General features: G+C 43.4%; 1 protein-coding gene across 1 annotated transcript in view; it reads left to right on the top strand.

Annotated features, from left to right (window-relative positions):
* The window catches only part of LOC124773250 (follistatin-related protein 5-like), a 194,970-nt gene that overhangs the window by 79,980 nt on the left and 93,491 nt on the right, over window positions 1–21,499 (top strand). The window contains exon 4 of the mRNA XM_047249388.1: window positions 18,721–18,818. Coding sequence (XP_047105344.1) covers window positions 18,721–18,818 — 98 coding nt within the window. The remainder of the gene's footprint in view (window positions 1–18,720; window positions 18,819–21,499) is intronic.

Below are 21,499 nucleotides of genomic sequence, written 5' to 3'. Positions count from 1 at the left end.
AGAATACCCTCGAGGACTTCACTTGATGGTAACAAAGTGGTGGAAGCAGAGGTGAGGGTTTGACTTTGTCAGTAAAGTCAAACATTCTACAGTGGCGGTTGCACCTAACTTGTCTCTTGTTGGGAGATATTTGTTCGTCACCATGGCCACTATCTTGAGAGATAAATACGCAGACATGAAGAGCAAAGATTTGGCACGTTAATAACGTTTGTTTTATTTAAAAAAACTTTAAGGGTTTTCACATAAAATATTCGGAGGCATTTATTTCAGCGCGCCCTCGTAACAGTTTTCGCATAATGTACACAAAGGTACGTGACAGAGAAAACAGAAATCTATACCCAAATTATCAATGTGACAGAGTTTGAGTCAACGAAAGGTCTTGCGAAAGGGAAAGTTCTGAGCAGTTTTGCGCCTATTCTTCGACGAAAAATTACAGAACCACTGGAGTAGCAGTCGTCGCTATTATGGCAAACATACGCGATAGCTATACCGGGAAACCACACAGCTACATAATCATTAGTTGTTTGAGTTGTTGCGGTCCTTTTTAATTGTATAGCTGCAAGGGTAATAATTTATTGAATACCTCTCTACTAAACTGGTAAACTATACACTTTGGCCGTTTAGTTTACGCTATTCTACAACACCTAGTTCAAAGTGAAGGAAATTGTTAGACTATTCACGACACCTGTGTGCATCATATCTGTGTGTCAACTACTTCTTCGATGTACGAGGGCGGATCGAATATAAATGGGATTTTATTTTTTATTTAAATTCATTTCTTGAAGAGCTCAATAGTTTATTTTTCCGCATAGTCTTCTGCTTTCAAATGGTTCAAATGGCTCTGAGCACTATGCGACTCAACTTCTAAGGTCATCAGTCGCCTAGAACTTAGAACTAATTAAACCTAACTAACCTAAGTACATCACACACATCCATGCCCGAGGCAGGATTCGAACCTGCGACCGTAGTGGTAACTCGGCTCCGGACTGCAGCGCCTAGAACTGCACGGCCACTCCGGCCGGCAGTCTTCTGCTTTGCAAATGCATTTGTCGCAGCGTATGGGCAGCTTTTGATGCCCTCATCATGAAGAGAACTGGGTCGTGTCACCTGCCAGTTGCGCACGAAGTCTTCCACACTCTCGTCATCTTCAAATCGTCGCCCTCCTAGAGCTTCTTTAAGCAGTCCGAATAAAAGGAAATCGCAGGGAGATAAGTCCGGGCTTAAGGTGGATGGTTAAGTGTAGTCCAGTGCATTTCCTGTAGCTTGGAGATAGTTAGAGCTTCAGTATGGAGTCGAGCATTGTCGTGGAGGAAGATGACCTGTTCGAATCGATTGGTCTCGTCTTTTACGGTGATACGCAACTCTCGCCTTGTTCAACAGTTCGCAGTAGTAAGCAGAATTGACTGTGCGACGCTCATGAAAAAAATCAATCAGCAAAATGCCTCGTTGATCGAAAAAGCGGTTGAAAGAAGCTGGCTAGCTGACAGTCGAGTCTTGGCTTATACAGGTGTTGCTTCCCCTTTCCTCCGCCACTCCTTACTGGCTTGTTTGGATTCTGGAGTGTAGTGGTGAACCCATGTTTCGTAGCAGGTGACGATCCGACTCAAAAATGCATCACCTTCTTCCGCAAACCTTGCTGTAAGCCTCTGACAGACCTCCAAACGTCTCAACTTCAGATACTCGGTCAAAAGCTTAGGGACACATCTGGAATACACTTTACGGAACTGTAGGTCGTTTGTGATGATTGCTTGACAGTTCCCATAACTGATACCGACATTTTGTGCAATTTCTGATATTATCGCCCGTCGATCTTCGTCAATAATGTCTTTAACTGCACGAGTGTTTTTGTCTGTAATGTTGGTCCGAGGACGACGATCGTGTTGCTGTTTTTCCACACGTTGTTGTCCATCCTTGAACTTTTTATGCCAGGCAAACACACGCGTCCTTTATAATGTTTTATCACCGAACTGTGCAGTTAATCTTTCGCAAATTTCCGCCGGTGTAAATCCTTCACGAGCAATAAATTTGATAATTATGCATTGCGCGATGGAGGGGTGCACCTGTTGCTCAGACATCGTGAGCGCTACTGACGAAACGGCGCGAAATTTTTTATGTCGTCTTTTTAATTCAGCATAACCTCTTTGTAAGTCATTTTCTGTAGCTTCATGCCCACATTAAAAACTATGAGGTCATAACGTGTAGCACGAGTTCGATGATACTTGGAGATGCACATCATTTTAAATGTGTGATATGCATCCTTCTTAAAAGTGCTAGTGATACTAGTTTTGTGACTAGTTAGACAAGAAGAGAATAGAAGCTTTCGAAATGTGATGCTACAGAAGAAGGCTGAATATTAGCTGGGTAGATCACATAACTAATGAGGAGGTATTATATAGAATTGGGGAGGAGAGAAATTCGTGGCCCAACTTGACTAGAAGAAGGGATCTGTTGGTAGAACATGATGTGAGGCATCAAGGGATAACAAATTTACTACTGGAAGGCAGCGTGGAGGGTAAAAATCGTAGAGAGTGACCAAGAGATGAATACACCAAGCAGATTCAGAAGGATGTAGGCTGCAGTAGGTACTGGGAGATGAAGAAGCTTGCACAGGACAGAGTAGCATGGGGAGCTGCACCAAACCAGTCTCTGGACTGAAGGCCACAACAACAACAACAACAACAACAACACCAACAACAACAACGTATTACTAATGGTAGCCCATTTTGTCATGTGATTTGCTGCTGTGTGTAACTTATAACCGATTGTTATCACACCGAATCCCTGTACCTTGGACCCCGCGGGGTGGCCGAACGGTCTGTGATGAGGCGTCTTGTCACGGTCCGCTCGGCTTCCCCGTCGGAGGTTCGAGTCCTCCCTCGGGCATGGATGTGTGTGTGTGTCGCGTAATTTAGTTTAAGTTAGCTTTCGTAGTGTGTAAGCTTAGGGACTGATGACCTCACCAGTTTGGTCCCATCAGACCTTACCACAAATTTCCAAAATTTCCCTGTACCTTCCGTTTGTCAGTGTACTTGATAGTGGGCTAGTACTGATGTTATTCAACAGTTCAAAATTAAAGTAAAAATGACAGCTGCAGAGCATGTGTAACCATTCAAACAGCGTCTTGTATGTCAATCCTGTAACATATCATTCTTGACCGAAACCACCATTTTCTCCTCTACTTCGCGTGTACACTACAGCTGGCTTCTGGTACCATAACATGTGCGGACTTTGTCCATGACAGATCATATTTCCCCTAATACTTCTAAGAGAGTTCATGGTGGGGCCTATTCGACGGGTTTAAGGGACAGAGACTATTTCATGGCAGCACTAGGGGTAAGAAAATTTTGAAAAGACTTCGCTAGAAATGGAGTTTTATTAATGCGGGTAGGATTTGACCAATAAAATGCCACCGGTTTTGCGTCTGAGGAACGTTGGTAGACTGGGAAAAATCTTAAAACAGTATCATGGAGCAACTGAGTGTGCTTTCTGTAGCGAAGCTGGTCGTTTAATACATTTGATTTTCTGATGTCCTGAGTTAGCTGTCCTTTGTGATCAACGAAGTTACTTTTTAATCAGGGAAAGGTTAAAACAATATGAAGTGCGTTGCCATACACAGGAATGGAATCAAGCATTGTCACTTCATGGTTTTCTGTGTCACTGTATCGATATAGTGAGCCAGCACTTGTTGGGTAGATTGTAGCAAGAGATAGTTTTTACGAAAAGTAACGGTCAACCGAAATCTGAGAGGGGTTTATTAGATTTTTCTCCCAAATGACTTTGAATGGTTACCTGTTTCGTTTTTAGTAGAAATTTTTGAATGATGTTGCTGGAGGCTCTGGAGGCGGTGTATCAACTGCTACCGATGCACTTTGTCCAGGAGGCTCTCGGAATCCTTCTGGAAGTACGAGGGGCATTCAATAAGTAATGTAACAGATATTTTTCTGATAGCAGGTTGGTTCCATTCAAGAGTCCAGTACACTATACTATTCCCCATTCCTTTGGCTACTCTGTTCAGTGTGGCCTTACGTCATCTTGCACACAGCTTCCTGCGGAGAGCATCCTTCAGTGGGCCAAACATATGGAAGGCCTAACGTGCAAGATTCGGGCTGTAGAGTGGATTAATAAGAAATGAAGTTTTCTGAGCTCCTCTCGGCTGCGCAGACCAACATAGACATCCAGCTGAGCAGTTAGGTGTCTATGATCCGCCTATAACCTCGAATGAGAGTATCCAAACGTTCCAACAGTGCAGGAGTCACAGCTATGTGCGGCCGACCGGCATGCGGGAGATCAAAAATGGTTCAAATGGCTATGAGCACTATGGGACTTAAAATCTGAGGTCATCAGTCCCCTAGACTTAGAACTACTTAAACCTAACTAACCTAAGGACACCACACACATCCATGCCCGAGGCAGGATTCGAACTTACGACCGTAGTAGCAGCGCGGTTCCGGACTGAAGCGCCCATAACCGCTCGAACACAGCGGCCGGCTGCGGGAGATCGGAGAGCTTTGCGCGATCTTGGTGCGATGTGATAGAGGAATCCACCAATGATTCGCCGTGCTTTTGTTCACAGTCAGGTCTACGTAGACATTCTGCAAGTACATACGAGCATCTGCGATGCTCTGCTTTCCACAAAGAGAAACTCAATGACAACTCACAGCCTGGAACGCACCTCTTTGACAGACGCCACTTTGAAGCTTACGTATAGCGCCACCACCCATCATTACTTCATAAATCTATAGGGGCTGAAGCGGGAATATTCCTCGTCGTCCACCATCCTCCCCCCTCCCCCCAAAAAAAAATATCGCATTATTACCACCAAAACTGGCAGACAAAAATGAGTTGCATTGCTAATTGAGTGTCCCTCATAGATTTCTAGAGGGCGTTTTTCAGGAGCATAGCTCACCCAGATATTTATTCATTTATTTTCATTACAGATCGACTCACCATCTTCGCAACTATGGAGGGTCGTTTGCTAATAAAAAATCCGTAACAAAGCTGCTTCGCCTTTTTCTGCAGCTTCTCTTAGTGCTCTTTTACATAAATCCATTGGTACTTAAAGCAAACACATGTGGTACATAAGCACATTTTTGAGAAGGAAAACATAGTTTACCATCTCCTTAAGAAGAAAATAACAGACGACAGAAAAGGTTTAGATAATAAAAGAGGTCTGTTACTTCCCAAGTGGAAGACTCTCGGTAAACACTTCGAGCTTGCCTCACCTGAATCAGCACATTCCGTTCTAGTGTGGTTACTAAACCTCGTTGTTAACGTGTGGTCTGGGGCTAGCGTCTTTGATGGGTTATCATAACGTCCTCGGTCACGGGTTCGAAACCCACCACCGTCTATATTCTCATTAATAATTAGTATTGGCGGTCAAAGACTGACGCCATAAGAAGCCATCCTCATTCTGCCAACGGACTTGTCAAAGAGGGCGGAGGAGCGGAAAGAGGTTCGGGTCCGTCTGTTGTCCTTGGGGAGGGAAACCGCCCTTAAAAGCGGAAGAATCAGCAGTGATCAATGGCATGAGGATGACAAGGAATGGATACATCTTTTTTAAAGAAACATAACATGTACCCACAGGACATGTGGTCCGTAACTGAAAAAGTGTCATGATGATATTTCCGTTGGCAGAAGATTCCGGAACAGTCCTCCATTCGGATCTTCAGGTGGAGATGCAGAGGGGGGGGGGGGGGGGGGGGGGGAGGTGACCATGAGCAAAAATTTGAACGTGGTAGGGAAGTTAGAAAATCTGCAAAGGGAAAAGCAAAGGCTCAATCTACAAATAGTAGGGGTCAGTGAGTATAAGGGTCAGTGAATATAGGGTAATATCAACAACAGCGGAAAATAGTATAATGGGAGTAGAATTCGTTATGAATGGAAGGTAGATCAGAGACTGTGTTACTGTGAACAGTTCAGTGACAGAGTTGTTATCAGAATGGACAACAAACCAACACCGACAACGATAGTTCAGGCATACATGCCGACATCACAAGCTGAAGATGAAGACACAGGGAAAGTATATGAGGATATTGAAAGGGTAATACAATACGTAAAGGGAGATGAAAATCTAATTGTCACTGTGGTAAGGAATGCAGTTATAGAGGAAAGAGTAGAAGAAAAGGTTCTGGGAGAATATGGGCTTGGAACAAGGAACGAGAGAGGAGGAGGACTAATTGAGCTGTATAATAAATTTCAGCTAGTAATAGCGAATACTCTGATGAAGAACCACAAGAGGAGGAGGTGTACTGGGAAAAGTCCGGGGTTTACGGGAAGATTTCAGTTAGATCACGTAATGGTCCGAAAGCGGTTCCGAAATCAGATACTGGGTTATGAGGGGTAACCAGGAACAGCTGTAGACTCAGATCAGATCAGATCAGATCAGTTACGAAGAGCAGGCTGCAGTTTAAGAGATTAGTCCGGAAGAATCAATAAGCAAAGAAGCGGGATACGGAAGTACTAGGGAATGACGAGATATGCTTGAAGTTCTCTTAAGCTATAGATACAGCAATAAGGAATAGCTCAGTAGGCAGTAAAGTTGAAGAGGAATGAACTTCTCTAAAAAAGACAATAACAGAAGTTGAAAAGAAAAACATAGGTACAGAGAAGGTAACTGCGAGAAATCCGTGGGTAACAGAAAAAATACTTCAATTGGTCGATGAAAGAAAGAAGTACAAAAATTTTCAGGGAAATTCAAGTATAAAGAAATACAAGTTGCTGAGGAATGAAATAATAGGAAGTACAGGGAAGCTAATACGAAATAACCACAGGAAAAACGTGAAGAAATCGAAAAAGAAATGATTGGCGGAAGGACAGTTTCAGCATATAGGGAAATCAAAACTACCTTCGGTGAAACTTCCTGGCAGATTAAAACTGAGTGCCGGACAGAGACTCAAACGCGGGACCTTTGCCTTTCGCTGGCAAGTGCTCTACCATCTGAGTTACCCAAACATGACTCAGGACCCGCCCTCACGTCCTTACTTCCACCAGTACTTCATTTAATTCTGGAAACATTTGGTGAAATTAAAAGCAAGGGTGGTAACATTAAGATTGCAAGTCGAATTCCATTGTTAAATGCAGAGGAGAAAGCGGATACGTGGAAAGAGTATATTGACGGCTTCTGTGACGAGGAAGATTTGTCTGATGTGATAGGAGAAGAAACAGGAGGCGATATAGAAGAGATAGAAGATCCAGTATTAGAATCAGAATTTAAGAAAGCTTTGGAGTGCTTAAGATCCAATAAGACAGAAGGGGCAGATAACATTTCATCAGAATTTCTAAAATCGTTGGGATGGTGGCCACAAAACTATTGACGTTGGTTGTAGAATGTATGTCTGGCGATATACCATCCGCAAAATTCCGAAGATTGCAAGAGCCGACAAACGCGAGAATTATCACAAATCAGCTTAACGCTCATGTATCCAAGATGCTTACAAGAATAAAATAAAGAAGAATGGAAAAGAAAAATGTGGATGTGGTAGATGATGATACGTTTGGTTTTAGGAGAGGTAAAGGCACCAGCGAGACGGTTCTAACGTTGCGGTTGATAATGGAAGCAAGACTAAAGAAAATTCAAGTCACGTTCACGACCTGGAGAAAGTGTTCAATAATGTGAAATGGTGCAAGATGTTCGAAATTCTGAGGAAAATAGAGGAAAGCTGTAGGAGAGAGACGGGTAATACATAATACATATTAGTGCCAAGAGGGAATAATAAGAGTGGACGACCAAGAATGAAGTGCTCGGATTAAAAACAATGTAAGACAGGGATGCACTCTTCCGCCCCTCCTGTTCAGTTTGCACATAGAAGAAGCAGTGATGGAATTAAAAGAAAGATTCAGGAACGGAATGAAAGTCCATGGTGAAAGGGTATCAATGATACGATCCGCTGATGACATTGCTATCCTGAGTGAAACTGAAGAAGAACAACATGATCTGCTGAATGGAATGAACAGCCTAATGAGTACAGCAAATGGATTGAGAGTATATCGAAGAAAGACGAAAGTACTGAGGAATGGCAGAAATGAGAAAAGCGAGAAACTTAGTAGATAAAGTTAGGGAATTCTTTTATCTAGGCAGCGAAACAACCAGTGACCGACGGATTAAGGAGGACATCAAAAGTAGACTAGCAATGGCAAAAAGGGCCTGGCCAAGAGACGTCTACTGGATCAAACATAGGCCTTAATTTGAGGGAAATATTTCTGAGAATGTACGTTTAGAGCACGGCATTGTATGGTAGTGAAACATGGATTGAGGGAAAAACGGAACAGAAGATAATTGAAGCATTTGAGTTGTGGTGCCGTAGATGAATTTGAAAGTATCGAAGAGAAAAGGAATATGTGGAAAACACTGACAATGAGAAGGGACAGGATGATAGGACATCTGTTAACTTCCATTATACAAGAGGGATCTGTAGAGGGTAAAAATTGTAGAGGGAGAGACAGATTGGAATACATCCTAAAAATTAGTGGGGACGTAGGTTGGAAGTGCTACTCTGGGATGAAGAGGTTGGCGCACGAGTGGAATTCGTGGCGGAATCCATCCAACCAGTCCAAAGATTAATGGTTCAAAAAGAGGAGAGAGAGAGAAAAGATTACTACTATACATGGTGAGTCACGTAAGAAGTAACATTCCTTTTATTTCGTGAACGGTTACACATGTCGAAATGTGGTTGTCAGCAAATGTCACAGCGCCGAGGGGCATGTGTTTTTTTGTTTAAGTAATGTTTTTATTGTTGCCATCAACAGAGATATTAAAGCAGGTACGTTTTTTAAATAGAGTCGTACACTTCAATAACTGCATTCGGTAGCTCTTGATAAGACAATTACAGTGAAACAGCGTTGTTAATGTTGACATTGAAACCTGTCATAAAAATTCAGAAATTTCCTGGAATGTGAGAGCATGGCGGCCGGAATCGGCACATTTGCCTGTTTACTTGTCAGTACTGCAGATCGCTCATTTCTGCTTTAACATTAGTTCAAAAATGGTTCAAATGGCTCCGAGCACTATGGGACTTAACTACTGAGGTCATCAGTCCCCTAGAACTTAGAACTACTTAAACCCAACTAACCTAAGGACATCACACACATCCATGCCCGAGGCAGGATTCGAACCTGCGACCGTAGCGGTCTCACGGTTCCAGACTGTAGCGCCTAGAACCGCACGGCCACTACGGCCGGCTAACATTAGTTGCCTGTAGACATGTACACCAATGAGGAAAAATTGGATATGCTACTTTTTTATGAAAGTATGCAGTAAAAACAATTCGGCGGCTCAGGGCTATCCATCCGGATCCCCAAAATCCTAGGTGCCTGGTAGATCCACGAATCATTAAGACAGGCTGTTTGAACGTCAGAAAGAGGACAAGAAAGAGTACTGCAACTGACAGTGAACACGAAGAAGCTGTTCTGGCTACGACGTTAATGATTCCGCGTGGTAGTATGAGACATATTTTGAAGGTAGTATCAGCCTGACGAGTGTCTTTGGCATCCAGCCAGAATTTCCATCCTTATCAGTTTTCACTACATCAGGCACTCGACGACGTTGATTTCGGAAGTCGTATACGATTTTGTAGGTTTGCTCTTCAGCAACTGAGAGACGTATCCTACGTTTTTCCAACGTGTGCTCTTTACCGATGCAGCAACGTTTACTAACAACGCTAATGTAAATTTGCACAACGTGCACTACTGAGCAGCCGAAAATCCACACTGGCTTCGTCAGGTGCAACATCAACGGCTGTGGAGCGCAACTGTATGGTGTGGCATATTAGGAAATTACATTGTGGGACCTTACATCATCTGAGGCGTTCAAGAAAGACATTCGTACGCACTCTTTCTGACGAATATTCTAGAAGTGGTAGCACTGGGAAGTCAACAGTGTATGTAGCTGCGACACGATGACTGTCCAGCTCACCCGTCCCGTGCTGTAAGGCGAATATTGAATGGGAATTTTCCTGGACGTTGGATGGGAATAAATTCTATTGTCAGATGGCCTGCGAGGTTCTCCGATTTGAGTCCTCTTGGTTTATTTGTTTGGAAAGCACACAGAGGTGCAGTCTATGGCGAAACCTCGCCTACATCAGGTGATATGTGTCGTCGAATCGACAGCGCATGTCCTACAGTATCATCCACTGTAATTGCATTTATTCGTCGTTCTTTCGAACGGACATTGCAAATTCGCCTTTCCGTACTTGGTGAACAGTTTGAACTCATGCTTAAATAACGGATAAATTTATTTTCTTGGAAGAAAAATTTATGTTATTTTCTTGTGTGGTTGCCAAATCATTGACAGTAATTTCTTTATTTCATTTACGTGTGTACTAAATTGCATTGCAATATCAAAGAAGTGTGACACAGTGTTTCCCATGTAGCTATTACACGCATACGTTCAACATGAAACGAGGTTTCGTTAAGAAGAACATTTACACTCCTGGAAATTAAAATAAGAACACCGTGAATTCATTGTCCCAGGAAGGGGAAACTTTATTGACACATTCCTGGGGTCAGATACATCACATGATCACACTGACAGAACCACAGGCACATAGACACAGGCAACAGAGCATGCACAATGTCGGCACTAGTACAGTGTATATCCACCTTTCGCAGCAATGCAGGCTGCTATTCTCCCATGGAGACGATCGTAGAGATGCTGGATGTAGTCCTGTGGAACGGCTTGCCATGCCATTTCCACCTGGCGCCTCAGCTGGACCAGCGTTCGTGCTGGACGTGCAGACCGCGTGAGACGACGCTTCATCCAGTCCCAAACATGCTCAATGGGGGACAGATCCGGAGATCTTGCTGGCCAGGGTAGTTGACTTACACCTTCTAGAGCACGTTGGGTGGCACGGGATACATGCGGACGTGCACTGTCCTGTTGGAACAGCAAGTTTCCTTGCCGGTCTAGGAATGGTAGAACGATGGGTTCGATGACGGTTTGGATGTACCGTGCACTATTCAGTGTCCCCTCGACGATCACCAGTGGTGTACGGCCAGTGTAGGAGATCGCTCCCCACACCATGATGCCGGGTGTTGGCCCTGTGTGCCTCGGTCGTATGCAGTCCTGATTGTGGCGCTCACCTGCACGGCGCCAAACACGCATACGACCATCATTGGCACCAAGGCAGAAGCGACTCTCATCGCTGAAGACGACACGTCTCCATTCGTCCCTCCATTCACGCCTGTCGCCACACCACTGGAGGCGGGCTGCACGATGTTGGGGCGTGAGCGGAAGACGGCCTAACGGTGTGCGGGACCGTAGCCCAGCTTCATGGAGACGGTTGCGAATGGTCCTCGCCGATACCCCAGGAGCAACAGTGTCCCTAATTTGCTGGGAAGTGGCGGTGCGGTCGCCTACGGCACTGCGTAGGATCCTACGGTCTTGGCGTGCATCCGTGCGTCGCTGCGGTCCGGTCCCAGGTCGACGGGCACGTGCACCTTCCGCCGACCACTGGCGACAACATCGATGTACTGTGGAGACCTCACGCCCCACGTGTTGAGCAATTCGGCGGTACGTCCACCCGGCCTCCCGCATGCCCACAATACGCCCTCGCTCAAAGTCCGTCACCTGCACATACGGTTCACGTCCACGCTGTCGCAGCATGCTACCAGTGTTAAAGACTGCGATGGAGCTCCGTATGCCACGGCAAACTGGCTGACACTGACGGCGGCGGTGCACAAATGCTGCGCAGCTAGCGCCATTCGACGGCCAACACCGCGGTTCCTGGTGTGTCCGCTGTGCCGTGCGTGTGATCATTGCTTGTACAGCCCTCTCGCAGTGTCCGGAGCAAGTATGGTGGGTCTGACACACTGGTGTCAATGTGTTCTTTTTTCCATTTCCAGGAGTGTATTTTCAATAAAATGTTTTGTTCAACGAATGTTTCCCATATGATATAATTCAGAGAAGCATAGGTGCAGACAGTTGTGCAACAGCATGTATTTTTACCTCTAAGAAGCACACAGCCATATACAAGAGAATGCAGGTCAAAACTTCCCTATAACATTTAGATACTTAATACCGTAGCTGCGTATGAGACCTCTTTATATTGGAAGAATCAACAGTTGATTTCACTGTTTCAGTGCATGTGGATCTGGGAGGATACACAAATGTGAAATAGGTTTCCTAAGCCCTTTGTGTTCGGCTACATTCTAGTCTATGTCGTATTTCCATACACACACTCGTAATTGAACGTGCATCTAGGTCGTAATTTGGTTAAAGGAGAAATAAAGCTTTATTCTGGAAGCACAGGCCTGCATTAGGGTATACAAACATGCAGCCTGGTCCGACAGACCTCCTTGGCAGTGTTCCTAACGCAAATGCCGTTTTTGGTCACCATGCCCTCACATGCGAAGAAATTTCTCGAAATTTTTTACTACAGGTTTCAACGCCAACATTAACCAACGCTATAACACTGTAACCATCTTCTCAAGAGCTATCGGATGCAGTTATAGAAAGTATAGGGTTCTATTTAAAGAAAGTGCTCGCTTCAGCATCTCCATTAATACCAGCGCTATAAAGACGAATCAAACAAAAACATACGTGATCCTCGACGCTCTAACATTTGCCTACGGCCACGTTTCGATATGTGTAGCCGTTCACGAAGTAAAAGGGCTGTTACATCTCACCAGACTCACCCTGTACGTATGTGTGTCATGAGACTGCCGGAAAGCCGGTCGCGTTAGCACGTCACTGGGGGGATTCGGAGAGAAGCGCCTGGCGGATTAACGACGAGAACCGATGTGCTGGCCGGCCTAAACGGAGGTTTTAGATAGTAACCTACATACCCACTAGTTGAATACTCGGCTTCTTAGCTGCTACGCTTGTCCCGCATGATTTCCACGATCTGAAAACATTTATAAAACGTTCCCACTTTTTCTCATGGGATGCAGGCAGGTGTTGATACGAATGCACCAATTCCGTTTTTGGGAGTAGAGGTGAGGGGCAATGGAATCTATAAGGGCATCTGGCCACGCTCTACCACAAACACTGGCAAATCCAAAAATTAATATGTCGACCTCATACGTATACTGGATAAAGGTCAGAAAAAAGAAGAGGTAAGAAATTTATTAGTATACTAGGAATAGTGATAATTTCACTTCTCACACACAGGTCAAAGCGCAGTTGGCGAAGTACACCGACGGAAAAAAATGAGCGCAACAGCAAACGATAATGAATGTAGAGTAATAAGATGTTGGGAATATACGTATTTGGCTAGGTGACAAATTTAAATGATTCACACTGCAAGGTCACAGGTTAATATAAGCGTGAGACTGGCCACTGCAAATGTGAAATGCTGCTACATTAATAACCGGTGTGAACGGCAGAATGTTGAATGCAAGGATACAGGCGTGAACGCATTGTTTTGTATAGGGGCCGGACATTAGTTTGCTGGATGAAGTTCCATGCCTGTTGGAGTAGGCCGCTCAATACAGGAAGGGTTAATACTGGTTGTGAATGACGCTGCAGTAGTCTTCCGACGATGTGCAATACACGATCTATTGGAGACAGGTCTGCATTAGAGACGGCGAAGGCAACTTCTCACACTCTATAGAATATGTTGGGTTACAACAGCGATATGAGGTCATCCTTATTCTTTTGGAAAACGTGCCATGGGATGCTGTTTATGAATGGCAACACAACAGGTCGAATTACTAGATTTATGTAGAAAATTTTCAGTCAGGGTTCATGCGATAAGCCGGCCGCGGTAGCCGAGCGGTTCTAGGCACGTCAGTCCGGAGCCACGCGGCTGCTACGGTCGCAGGTTCGAATCCTGCCCCGGGCATGGATGTGTGTGATGTCCTTAGGTTAGTTAGGTTTAAGTAGTTCTAAGTTCTAGGGGACTGATGACCATAGAAGTTAAGTCCCATAGTGCTCAGAGCCATTTGAACCATTTCATGCGATAATCATACGGAATCGCAACCAAGACCAAACCTCCAGGTGGGTCTTAATACGAATACCGGTTAGTTGAAGGCCCTTAGTCGGTCTGCTTCTAACCACCACACGGCCATCACTGGCACCGAGGCAGACCAGCTGTCATCAGAAAACGCAATAGACCTCCACCCAGCCCTCCAGTGGCGTCTCTCATGACACCACTGAAATGGCAAATGGTGGTGGTCTATGGTTAGTGGGATACATGCTACAAGGCGTCTGGCTCGGAGCCGTCCTTGACGTAACCGACATCTAACATTTCGTTGTGTTACTGTAGTCCCAACTACTGCTCAGATTGCTGCTGCAGATGCACTACGATGATGTTCCCTGTCGGTAGTGCCACGTGGCTGTCCGGAGGCCGGTCTTCTTGCTTCTTGCGACCGCATATACCCGTGTCCACCGCTGCCAGCAACCATGTACGGTCGCAGGTTCGAATCCTGCCTCGGGCATGGGTGTGTGTGATGTCCTTAGGTTAGTTAGGTTTAAGTAGTTCTAAGTTCTAGGGGACTTATGACCTAAGATGTTGAGTCCCATAGTGCTCAGAGCCAACCATGTACGGTGGCTACAATCCGGTCAAGTCTTTCTGAAGTATCGTAAAAGAAACATCCAGCTTCTCGAATCGCAATTGCGCCACCATGTTCAAACCCAATGAGGTGTTGATAAAGGTGCCTTTGCCGCCTTAAAGACATTCTTGACTAACATCAACTCACCATGCGTAATCTCAATGGTAGCTAACTCTCATGACCGTTACATCGCGTATTTAAAGCAAATCTGATTTGTATCCTCATAGTGGCGCTACTAGCACCAATTTCATACGACTGGAGCAAAATCTGAATAGATATCGTCTTTCAGATGTAGAAACGAACCTACCACAACCACTCGTTTCCTTTTTTTTGGTCTGTGTATTTAAGTTGGTTGTAGCCAGTTCCTGAATGCCATAAACCGCCATCTTCGCGCCAGAGAGCACGTCTAGCTGCTCCATGAACTTGTTTTAATATTTCGCCCAGTCAACAAATATACCTCAGAGTCAGAACTGGTCACATTTCATTGGACAAATCCTTCCCCCACTAACAGAACTCCTGCAGAAGATGCCACTTCCTGTCAAGTCTTTTCAAAAGTTTATTTGCAGCGCGTGATGGAAGCTATCTGCTGTCGTGAAATAGTCACTATCTCTTAAGCCCGTTTAGAAGGGGCATGATTGATAATGAGAGTGCTAAACTGGACTCATCGTTGACAGCAAATTTAGTGTTGCCAACCCATTACAAGTTTATCGGTTAATCACTTCCTAATTGTTTCTTTATGATTTTAAGCGGAATGAAAACTACTGTTCGTAATCTAATTTTAGCAACTCTACTTGAACTATTTAGGCACCAAGGATGCTCTTTGTTGCAATATTTGCATATGAAGAAATGAAAATGCTGTTTAACATAACTTTAATGGTATGCTCGTAGTATTCCAATTTTCTGCAATATTTCCTGCATTTAAACCTCATCCGAAATATCAAGTAATTGACCCGACGTTCATCTAGTTGCGGAAGCATTCTCGTAGTAATACACGAACACCCAGAGAGTGGACCTCTGACAGGGTCTTCCCTAGAATTCCTGAGAAACCTCACATCAAGCTAGAAACAAGCCTTGACGTTACCATACAGTGGCTTCCACAAACATCGGAACAGGTAACAACGAAAAGATGCCACCTTCTGCAGAAATGTTATTGCTTGTTTTCTTTTTCTTTTTTTAGGTCTTTGTTTTGTCATTCATCTTTTGACTGGCTTCATGTGGGCGCGCAACGAATTTATTTATCGTGCCAATCTCCTCATCGCAGTGTACCACTTCCCTCTATGCCCACAATTATTCGTTATTTGTATTCGAATCTTCATCTACAGTTTGTACCGTCTACAGGTCCATGCAGTATCATGGAAGTTATCCCCTAACGTCTTAACAAATGTCCTGTCATCCTGTCGCTTCTTTTGACAGTGTTCTCCGTTTGTTTGCTCGCCGACTATGCTAACAATCTTCTCATTTTTATCTTATAAAGCTATACAACTTTTAACACTATATTTTTTTAGCTCTATCTTAGACGCTTCGATTTTTGTCCCACATTCCATGTTTCACTACGTACAATTCTGTGCTCCAAATTTGCATTCTCAGAAATTTCTTCTTCGGATTAAATCCTGTGTTTAGTAACCAAAGACTATAGCATACAATGGATATTTTCGACTTGATTTATTGCAAAATAAACGAAATTAATAATATTAAATTAAAAGTAGAAATTTTCACTTAACTGAGGGCAAAATAAGTAGAAAGACAAATAAATTGCATTATCTGACTTGGGGAAAGTATCAGGTAAACTCCAACACGTCCTACAAATGCAAAACCTAAAAACCGGGTTCAGGTTGCAGAGCACAATAAGAGTACACATATGCCATTGGCTACAACAACCCACAATATTTTTTAGATCTTGAGTACTGACTGTGGAAAATTATTTTTCGGTCAAGGTGGGAATTATTTTACAACGAGACTCTGTGAACACATACTAACAGTGGAAATAATTTATCAGTAGCCATCAAAGAACAAAGTAACGAAGTGGCATACATTCCATATTGATTGTAAATTTTACAAACAGCTCACAAAGGCAGGTAGCTCAAAAACGACGAATAAATTCAAAACTTTATCTTCGATAAAAAGAAAATCGAAATAACATTTTAATTCAGTCAAACTGCGGTCCGCAGATCGCACGCTGTCCGAATCACGTGTACTGCCTCTCTTCGTCTTCTACTTGTGACGTCGGCATGTATACCTGAACTACTATCTCAGGCGTTGGTCTGATGGGGACAACCCTGTCACTGAAGAGTTCACAGTAACTCACTCTCTTCCTTACCTTCCTATTGGTATTGAATCCTACTCTTGTTAAATCATTTTGTGTTAGGATTGCCCTACACTCATCGAACTTGGAATTCTTATCTTATTTTCACTTCGCGGACTCCCACAATGCTTAGATTGTGCGGTTGAATTTTGCTTTCCAGGTTTCCAAGCTTCCCTACCAAGTTCAAACTTATGACACTCCATGCTCCGACTCGTAGAGTGTCACCCTTTCGTTGGTTGTTCAATTTATCAGATTCCTGTTGTCTTCTGCATATTCATACCATTGATCATTGTTGGTTCTTCATCCTTTTTATGTGCAGTTTCCGCCTCAAGAGCAAGACAGTGCCCTGACCGTCTGTTCGCCCCTTCGCCCTGCCTGACAAGGCCCTTGGCAGAACGAGGATTGCTTCCACTGGGGAAGTCTTCTGCCGCCATTCCTGATGCGTTTTTTTTTTCTTTTTTAATGAAGAAGTTACGTAGTGGCTAGGCTTTGATTGCCAGTCTTAAGACGCTTCCCCTGTCTCAGGGGTACATTTATGCCCTCAATGTTTAGCGATGCCAGATGTGGCGGACCACGCTATACCTTGTAGTAATCTAATGGAAGGGTTAGGGTTTTGCAAATGCCTGTGAAAAGTTACCTGCCATCATTTGTAGTGCCAACAGTAAAGCGCTGAGTACCTGGTGTTTTGATAAGGCGGTGATTTACCTTGCTAGGTTGTCCTTCATGTATTGCGTTTAAGAAACAACTAAATGCGGAAGTGTATGAACAGATTTTACAACATAGCGTAGTGCTTAGAGTTGATGAATACGTCGGAGACGATGTTTTTATCAGCATAACTCTGATAAAGCAGCATCTTTTCAGGCAATGTTGTTTGGGCGGTAACATCACTTAAATGGACTGGCCTGTCCAGGGTCTTGACCTGTACCCAACAGAACACCCGTTGTTTAGTTGAAAGGTCGACTTCGCTCCAGACCATAGTGTCCGACATCGCTATTTTCCCCGGTTTTGGCTCTCGAGGAAGAATGGGCTGCCATTCCATCACAGAGATTGAGGCACTCTGTCAAAAGTATCCCCTGTAGAGTTCAGGCCGTCATAAAGACGAAGGGTGGACATTCCCCATATTAACGTCCACTAATGTGCGGATGGTTTTCCTCAGACAGTCTACAGTGCAGAAGTGAGGAACAATAATTCTCTTGTGTTACGACCCTGAGGAATAGTCGACGCCTATGACATAACAACTAGATTGGATTCGTTGATAGAGGTCAACATTTCCGCATCAGTGACCTCTGGGCCGAATTCATGAACCATTAAGCGGGATTGCTGTAGGACACGCACGTTAATCTGTGATAAAAAACGACCGCTTCTCGCGAAGGGCTAGTTCCAAGGAGTCAGAAAAGCACCGATGAAATCAAGCTGTCTCCACTTCTCACAGTTTACATCCTCGTTTACTCAGTAATGATCCTATTGACGATGGGACATTAAGCCTTAGCTATGTCTTACCTTAACGCTCAGGGAAGCTGTAAAAAATACACTTAACTAGATACCCCTTAATTTTGCCCGTAAGTTCCCAAGTTATAAAATTTCCTATCTCATAGGAACGCTATAATGGATACACCTTTACTGATATATTCGCTGAACTTTATTGCAAGTAAAATTTATTAGATGTGCTATTGTTTCCTATAACACTTCGTTGATTACGTGTGGATCATTAGTCACAGAAAAATTTGTCGTAAAAGATAATAATTTATAGCTTCGTCTGCGAGCGGCCAAATACGATATGATTGAATTCACACTACGCAGTATTGCCATTGATCATGATTTGATAATCTCCTCAGACGTTCTCTTTTCTGTAATGTGGTGAAGTGAAAATAACTTTTTTTTTCATATCAGAAATATTAGATTTATAAGACTCTTGTTTCTATGTTTTGCAGCTACGCCTCGGGTGAAAGTCACACCCCGAATCCAGTCGAAACGACCCGGAGAAGAGGCCACCATGTTTTGCCACGTCATCGGAGAACCTTTCCCTAAGGTAAATAATGGAAACTGTGTAAATTGTAGGTAGCAGTAGACAAACCGAACACTAAGAATTGTCTTCATGTGGGACATTAAAGGACATTTTAAAGCTTCCCACCTCGGTTGTTGTTGCTAATTATCCACTTTATTCAAGATCGCACGAATGGACAATCACGGCCTTAAGGGCCATTTTGAAGTGCAATAGGTATTAATATATTGTAAAATTAATCGATCATTAAACCATGTTTGGAAGATGAGCACTGTGGCTGCCAGTAAACATTCTGGCTTTAATTTTGAAGCTTATACGTATAATAATTGGAAAAGTTTGCAATATACTGTGCATACTGCGCTTGAAAGTTGGCCAGTCATACGAGCTTTAATAAAGCGAATACTTGTCACCAACAGCCGAAGTGGAAGACTCCTCTTTTTTATAGGGATTTGGACGAAAATAAACACTTTGTTTAGTCTGCTGTATGTATTATACATTCACAAAAGTTTAGCGTCAGAAACAATTAAATTTGTATCAGTAACACATGTTCCGATTTCTTGTGGAGGCATTTCTTTTGTCGGTATGAGTACAGTGACATCGTAAGTACGTTCCTGAAAAGCCGCTCTCTGCGCTCTTTCCGATCACGTTCACTCTTAGAAAACAGTAGATTTGTACAGACTTGGTATTTATTGCAGTGTGTTAGGTCTTCCCATGACTGATGCGAAGCTATGTTTCGAATAAACGACGTTTTCCCGTGATTTCGTTTCAGAATTAACAGTGGAAACTGAGTCTGGTGAAAATACACGATAATAGAATCTAAAACATTCCAGCAAACAAGTTCCTGAAAATGTGTTGTTGGCAAGATAGTAGCAAATGTGTAGTTGCTTGTCCCCACCGACTTCACTAAAAAGTATTGGCCAAGTTCGTACAAACGTAGTTGAAATATAGTATTTCGAAAATGCTTTTACAATAAAAATCAGTCCTGATAGCAATATATATTATTTATTTTTAATTATATCTTTTTAAATTTTTTATTTAAATACCTTAGAATATTCTGAGCAATAATGTATTTGTTTTCAGGTCCAGTGTTTTTATATTTATACACCCTACATTTGTCAAATTTATTCCATTTTGTTACGGTTCACGTGAGCACTGGTGAGCGGAGCCTCCCTCCATAACTCCTAGCCTTACTAGCTAGCTGGCAGTGTGTGATGAGCATCAGTATGTTCTACGCAGCAGCTCCGTGCACCAGCTCCTTACGGCATCTGGGTAACACACCGTCTTATTTTACATCATAACTAAAGGGATTGGACAAAAAGATGAAAACAAACACGAGAAATGCTTGCTTGAACATAAATGAATCGCTTAGTGTAGAAAGGCAACTATTTCAAAATATATTTCCCCTTTTTATTGACGATTATGGTTCTAAGTAGATCAGCGCACTGTTTTGCAGCGAAAAGGAAACTTATTTGCACGATAACATGGGTTCGCAGTGCCGTCAATTTTACATTCACTGCAGATAAGGAACTAGTCCGAAGCATGGTGGTGGAAGGAGGGAAGACACAGAGGATGACGTTGGTCAGCTCACAATCCTCAAGAAACGATAACAAGGTTTATACTGATCTTTCGTCGACTATGGAACTTGATGACCTACATTCTATAAAGGAACCTAGCTGAACGATGATTCGTATGGTAAATTCGCTCCTAGAAACCTGAAAAGAGTTCTCCCTATTCCAGAATACCATGACTTGACCTTCTCAGCTGAAAGTCTGCACAGTGCTACGTGCAACATAAATATTGCCGTCTTGACGATGGGCAATTATCGACTGAGAGAAGCTGTACAACCTCTGGAAGTACGCCTACGTACCCACACCGCCTATAAAAAACAACAAAATTACGTGAAATAAACTTTAGTCTATAACTCTCAAGACAAGACGCAGGTTTGGGATTCAGTAGCATCATGTCCGACAACAACGACATCTCGTGCTTTAGATGCTGACTGGGTAAGCAAAAAGTAAAATATTATTCAGAAACATTGAATTTCGAAAGAAGCACCATGATCCCAATATTAAATTGAAACTCCAGTATACTGCAGAAAAGGAACGTGTCGAGCACCATCAAAGACGTCCTCCTCTTTCTCCTTAGGTCATATTTGACTTTTACATGTATATAACTAACTGCACGAAACCGATTTAGTTCAGTTTTCTGTCTCTACTGTAAAAGAAGAAAATATGGACACATTGCTTGTCCGCAGAAAACGCTTGAAATGCAGATGATAGCCAAGTCTGCAGCTTGCAGTGTTGTATTTGACCACCGATGGCACCTGTGCAATATCCACAACACACTGCAAGTGTCATAGGTGGTGACAAGAGTGTTTTATGTAATTGTGAATGCATTATGTCGAAGCTAAGTGAAGTGAACGTGGGCAAGTAGTTGGTGTTCATATGACTGGTGTTCAGTAACCAAGACAGTGGTTCAAGAGACACCGCAGCGAAAATCATATCGTATGCAGGGAAAGCGGAAAACCATCTTACGCTAAGTCACAATTCATAATGCGGATGAACGTGTCTGTTCGCTGATCCTCACGAACAATCATTGATGAGGATTGTGAAGAAAAGTAAGAGGACGACAGGTACAGAACTGAATGTCGCACTCGTGAACAAAATTTCATTCGTGGTTTTCTGTTTTGTTTTTTGAGTCATCAGTCT

This window comes from Schistocerca piceifrons, chromosome 1 (genome assembly GCF_021461385.2).
Source record: "Schistocerca piceifrons isolate TAMUIC-IGC-003096 chromosome 1, iqSchPice1.1, whole genome shotgun sequence".
NCBI classification, from domain to species: domain Eukaryota; kingdom Metazoa; phylum Arthropoda; class Insecta; order Orthoptera; family Acrididae; genus Schistocerca; species Schistocerca piceifrons.
This window is presented reverse-complemented; position numbering and strand designations above follow the sequence as displayed.